We start from the raw sequence: 6,404 nt of genomic DNA on the forward strand, positions 1-6,404 counted from the left end.
ATTTGTCTGTCTGTTTAATACGATTTAGACTAAACGCTTATTCGATTGGGATATCCTTTATGTGGAAGCTTTGTATTGGGCATCACAAATAAGTAGTTAAGTTTTATTTAATAATTGAATGCAAATAAGATGTTATCCCGCATAGACTTGTAAATTAATTAAAGAGTACATTCATGGAAGCCTTTTGCAGGGTGTTTCACTTGATATACTTTTAAAAAGTCCCTTACCTTCTAAATTTAAATACACACTGCAGATACGAATTAAAAATAATAAAAATAATTGACTTTTTATTTGCGTATCCGCGAAGAACTGTATCCAAAACCAACAAATATTCATACTATATTTTGATGTCAATCCAAATTCGTTAAATTTATTTTGAGTTTATATACATGTGTGTACTTAAAGATTATTTTTGAATTTTTTAGTCGACAATTTTTTTCAAATAAGATATCTTTAATATGAATTAAGAAATGACAATAGTATACAAATCAGATTAAAATGTGACACCCTGTATTTGCAGAGACTAGCAGGTCAATGTCACAGGCGATGACAAATAGAACCAGATTTAGAAGTTACCAAGATTTCAAGTAACATTCTGCACCTGTATTGTATGTACAAGTATAGAGAGTCACAAAAACAGGACACAATCCAAAAATACTTTCAACCCAGTTTTCTACTCTAGATTCCCCTTTAATTGCTCGGGCCCCTTTTTAAAAAAAAGCAATTGCTACCAAAATATAAGAAAGACATTTTTGAGGGCAATATACTTGAAATTACGTTGGTGGCATCGGCGTATGGCGCGTCCAAAAACCGATGCGTCATACTTGCTTTTCGTGTCTACCCCCCACCTCCTCTCACTCTTTCTCTCCCCAAGTTGAACTAAATTTTGTTGTTACGCGGTTTTCGCGTCACCAATGAACCCCCAAAAATGAAAGGATATAAATAGGAAAAAATGGGTTTTTGGATCAGTACATTTCCCCCCCCTTAAACAACAACCATGTACACTAAGGTACAGTGAAAACAAAATTTATTTTTACAATAAGAAATTTAATATTGTTGATTCAACAATTTTAGTGTGTATAAAGATTCAAATTTATGTTAAATACAGTAAAAAATTTCAACTAATTTAAAAATAAGCTAATAAATAAAGCATTAAAACTACTAACAAAGTTACTAATGTTTATATTAAACTCCTATTTACTTAAAATAAAGAAATCGTTTAATTTTTACCATCCTAAATTTACCTTTATCTTATAAAGGAGTAAGTTTTTTAGTTTTTTTGTTGTTTGTTTTCCATTTAGGGAAGCTTCACATTAGTCTTCCTTTAGGATGGTTTTAAGCTTTATAACTGCTTTCCCTATCATTCTGAGCCTTTAGATGCTAGGAGCTAGTTTTTAATAGATTAATAATTTCAAAATCAGGCAAAATTTGAAATCAGAAGGTAGATTAATTTTCTTAAAAAATTATATTTTTTTTAGAGCCTGCTTGCCTTTGTGCTGTTCTCAGCCGCCGTAACCTCCGCTGATCGCGACCTCCCAGTCCTGTTCCAGTTCAGCCAGCCCGGTCACAATGTGGCCGTCTATAGAGGGGCTGATCTGGTGAGAGCCAAGGCTGCCGGACTTTTTGGAGGTTTGAAGACTGCCAGCAGCGGAGCCGGCGATGAGAGTGACAGTGGCAGCAGCTACACCACCCCTGCTCCTCCCCCACCACCACCAGCAACCACTCCTGCCCCTGCTCCATACACTCCCGCCCCTGTGGTGTACAAGCCCGCTCCTATTGTGTACAGACCCGCCCCCGTTGTGTACAAGCCCGCCCCCGTTGTATACAAGCCCACCCCTGCCCCAGTTGTGTACAAGCCCGCCCCTGTAGTGTACAAGCCAGCTCCCGCACCCGTTGTGTACAAGCCCGCCCCTGCTCCTTACCATCCTGCTCCTGCCGCCAGCTACCACGAGCCTGAGTATGCCTATGTAAGTTTTTTTTACTTTTTTTGACCCGCTAAATAGTTCCGCCCCCAGTAAAAGTTTTTGTAATTTCATTTTAAGCCTAGTTTTGAACTAAAACGTAACTTTTTAAAGGGTCAAGTTTATTACTTTTTTACTAATTGAAAAGTGCAGCAATAAAGAAGTACATAGTATTAGTTATAAACATTGTTACATTGACAACTTTATTGCACTTGGAAACTATTTCTAAAGATTCTGTTGCCCAAATTTAAGGTCATAACATTGCCAGGTTTTTCCAAACTGCATTCCTAACAATAAATACATATGTAACCATTTATTTTAAACACATGAAAATAACATTTTAGGATTTAAGCACATTCTTTTTTTTGTAGACTGATGCTACCTACACCTACGAGTATGCCGTCAAGGACGACTACACCAGCAACGACTTCGGCGCCAAGGAGTCCAGAGAGGGAGCCCTCACCAACGGCAAGTACTACGTCGCTCTTCCCGACGGCAGGCTCCAGACTGTCACCTACACCGTCGACGGTTACAACGGCTACGTTCCCGTTGTTGAGTATTCCGGCGAGCCCCAGTACCCTGAGGCCAAGCCCTATGCTCCTGCCAAGCCTGCCTATGCCGCCTAAACATCTCATACCTTAACTAGCTAAGTCATCACATAAAAGCTAAGCAGAGATTCTAATGATACTTCCATCTTTGAATCCTGTAAGTAAAACGGGCATTTTATTGTACGACAAAGAGCTTTCATATGACACTACCTTTATATCAAACCCATTGTATCTACATATTTATGTATTTATTTATTTCGCTTTAATAAATTAAGAAGAGAATCCACTGTTTATTATTTTATTTATACCTATTTAATGAAAATATGAATCATGTTTTTTTAAGAATTTAAGTTTGATTTAAAATTTTAATAAAATATTTAAAAAGACCAAAGCCGCAGTGACTTTGTCTTCGTTGCATAAAAATACATTATTTAGAGTATTAAGGTTATTGTATAATATATTTTGGTCTAAAAGTTGTTATATTTACTTTTTGAAATATTACGAGAAATTGACTCAACTGATAATTTCCTTTATGAAAATAAGCTGTTTTATCCAGCCCTTTATTTAATTGTTTTTTTTTCTTCCACAATCCTCATACATTGGCCTCCCCTTTCTTTGTAAAGTGGTCTTAGCTGACATATGATTGACTAGTGGTCATGGCTGTCATCATGATTGACTAGTGGTCATTGCTGACATCATGATTGACTAGTGGTCATGGCTGACATATGATTGACTAGTGGTCATGGCTGACATATGATTGACTAGTGGTCATGGCTGACATATGATTGACTAGTGGTCATGGCTGACATATGATTGACTAGTGGTCATGGCTGACCTCATGATTAACTAACATCATTGACATTTTTTATGCCGACTATATAAAAGTAACAGGATGTATGTTTGTGAGTTTGTGTGTTTATTTGTACCGAAGGATCTCGCTAACCGCTGAACCGATCGGGTTCTCCTTAACAGGGTAGCTTTTCATAGGTCCCGGGAAGGTTTATAATTTTTTTCTTGGGAGGTGGGACACCCTCAACCCCCCCCCCCCAAAAAATGAAAAATAACCCCCCCCCAAAAAAATTAATTTTTTTTTAAACTAAAATTAAAAAATTTTCCACCCTCCCAAATTTTTTTTTCTTTTAAAATCTAAAATAAGAAATTGGGTTATCAATTCGACTCCCCACTTCTCAAGTGCCCCTAGAGGCCTCTAGGGGCGTAGCCGCTAGTCATTGAATAAAGTGGTTGTGACTAACTCATCATCGACGTTAAACATAATCTTTATTTTCTTAAAGTAAACATTTTCTTCAAAATCACAAATTGATTTAATTTTATTACTTGTAGAGAAAAAAAATTGCTACTCCCAAAGTTTATGTGGGTGTGTGCGAATGTTTGTCTACAAGGAAAAAAAAAGATTTAAAGTACTCCATTAAAAGTAAAACTGTGAAATAAATCAAGAATATTTATATCCTATACTGGGCTGTGTAAGTATTTTGCATGATAAAAAGTGATTATCGCTAATTGAAACCATTTTTGCAACTGTTAGTAATTGCAATTATAATAAATAGCATTATAATGTTATTTAAAATCTTACAAAGATACCTAAATCTTTTTAAATAAATGGATAATACAGTGGATGATATATTAATCTTACATCCATATCTTTTGTGTGAAATTGTGTCTCTGGTAGCTTATAATTATTGTAAGAAATAACAATATACTGATATTTTAAGTTTAATAACCAATTGACATTAAGATTTGCTTAAGAAACAAGGATGACAACATCCATAAAAGCGAAGTCAAAGCAAAATTGTAAGTAAATTTGTTGAAAAACTGTTTGATACAGGATAATCTTTATGGACATACTTACATTTTTAGGACTTGATTATAGAGTTGCTTCGCTTATACCATTATATATTGTTGTCCCAGGAATCAATATACCAAAATTCAGATCAATCGGATGATTGGATCATATAAAAATTTGATGTTAAAAAAAATTTTAAAAATCAACATGTTTAAAATGGACGTACGGACATTTTGGTAACATGCCTACATTAACGAAAAAAGTTATCCGTTACGGACGGACGTACGGACGAACCGCCTCTAATTATAGAAAAGCTTCGCTTTTAAAAATTCTAGTCAGGGAGGGAGGAGACATTTGCATGTAAATTGTACTTGTACTGAACCTAAAAGTTTACAATCACGTTCGATGTTCTCAAAACCATCAAGTTTTTCAAATAATTTGCTGTTGTTTTGACATTAGAATTAATTAAACAAGGCTGTTGCCTTCCATTAAAGATAATATCAGAATAAATAAAACTGTAATAAGAACTTTTAGGTATCATTTATAGAGAATGTACAAAATTTGTTTTATTGTCCATGACTTAATATGAATGTTTACCGGTACTGACATGTTGGTATAAATTTTGGAGTAGCTATTGTTAGACATCGGAATATATTTGTTAAATCTAAAGTTAGAGAAGTTCGCTGTTTCTTTATTACTGACTTATTGATCCGTTAACGTAAAGAACTCAATTGTAGAAAAGTTTGAATTTCAAAATTCAATCCTAACCTTACTTTAGTCCTAATAACCACGGTATTTGTTTTGTAACTTGTGCTAATAAATGTTTGAATACAAAGTATTTATGTGGGAGTCAAATTTGTATTAGAATTTGATAAGCATACGTTTTAGTATCTCCTCCATAAGAGCTGCGACATACAAACCTACCGTTTTATTACACAGACGAATTTTAAAAATATACTGTTATCAAATTCAACGGATTATTCAATGTTATTCAGGGTTATTTGGGCATTATCCTCTTAGAAATTTTTTTTTCATTTTTGAAAATTTGAGTTCAGGCTTCTAAATAATATAATGTTTCTTTATAATTTTTAATGTTCGTTTGTCAAACCTATTGTTTTGTTAAGCATTGAAGTGTTATATTAGTCCATTTTAAGTTGTGTGTGTATCCGATCTTAAAAAATCTTTAAACTTCTAAAGATGATTAGCCGAAATCCTTACAGGCTAGTGGCGAAGCTAATAGTTTGAAAAAAAAACAATCTTTAAAGATTAAGGACAAAATCAAATATACAGAGTAAAGGTATTGACTCTTTCAGTAATACTTAGCATCTTATAACAAACTGCAAAAGATTTCATGACAAATTTGGGTTCCTAAATAGATAGATTAAAGATAATGAAATAGATAACAAATCTTTGTTTTTATTATCAAGTCTAGCTATTGAAACCAGGACAATTAAGTCCATAATTAACGTTGCATTGATACAATTTATTATACAGTAAGAGTAAAGGATTTTTTTTGACATTTATAGTTTTAAATTTGTTATGGTCCCAATCCGCATAAATTTAGATTTTCATTTTTGCAGTTATTGTAAATAAATTACTTAATTTGACATGTTGAATGGTTATTTTTAAATATTTTTTTTCCAAGTTATTCATAATCCGTTTAAAACAAGAAATTGGTAAATGATATATTATTACTTGGATGTTGCACCGAGCTTAACAACAACATTAATTCGAAAAAAATCATGAAACCTATAGGTGATTTTCAGCTGTCGTTGGGGGCAACACATAGTAAAATTTAAAAACTTTTTATCTGCCCCCCTAAATATCATTTTAGATTCATTTCGCTCGTTGACTATACCTCATTCTTGTGTTGCACCAGATTTTTATGTACTATGATAAAGTAATGCCCATAGAAGCCTAAAGTAATGATTCACCCGTTTTACCCCATCACCCCCCATCCTACTGGATAAACAAACTGAATAATAAATGAGGTTCATATTAGCAACCTTAATTGACTACAAATTTTCCCCTGTCAATATATCCACGTATATCCTATCAATAATACAAAGTAGTACGATGTCTGTCTGTCTGTCT

The 6,404-nt window shown here is 33.7% G+C and overlaps 1 protein-coding gene across 1 annotated transcript; it reads left to right on the top strand.

The window, feature by feature from the left end:
* Nucleotides 1-866: 866 nt before the first annotated feature.
* On the top strand, nucleotides 867-2,791 carry LOC145316147 (uncharacterized). Its single transcript, XM_080156466.1, has 3 exons — nucleotides 867-1,009; nucleotides 1,479-1,967; nucleotides 2,333-2,791. The coding sequence occupies exons 1-3, from the start codon at nucleotides 998-1,000 to the stop codon at nucleotides 2,585-2,587; spliced, it is 756 nt and encodes a 251-aa protein (XP_080012592.1). The 5' UTR covers nucleotides 867-997; the 3' UTR covers nucleotides 2,588-2,791.
* Nucleotides 2,792-6,404: the final 3,613 nt, after the last annotated feature.

This window comes from Acartia tonsa, chromosome 4, assembly GCF_053477335.1.
Source record: "Acartia tonsa isolate MP-2025a chromosome 4, ASM5347733v1, whole genome shotgun sequence".
Taxonomy (NCBI): domain Eukaryota; kingdom Metazoa; phylum Arthropoda; class Copepoda; order Calanoida; family Acartiidae; genus Acartia; species Acartia tonsa.

Coding starts and splice junctions, on each gene's coding strand:
- LOC145316147 (XM_080156466.1), top strand. Junction 1,968..2,332: donor ACGAGCCTGAGTATGCCTAT/GTAAGTTTTTTT, acceptor TTTTTTTTGTAG/ACTGATGCTACCTACACCTA.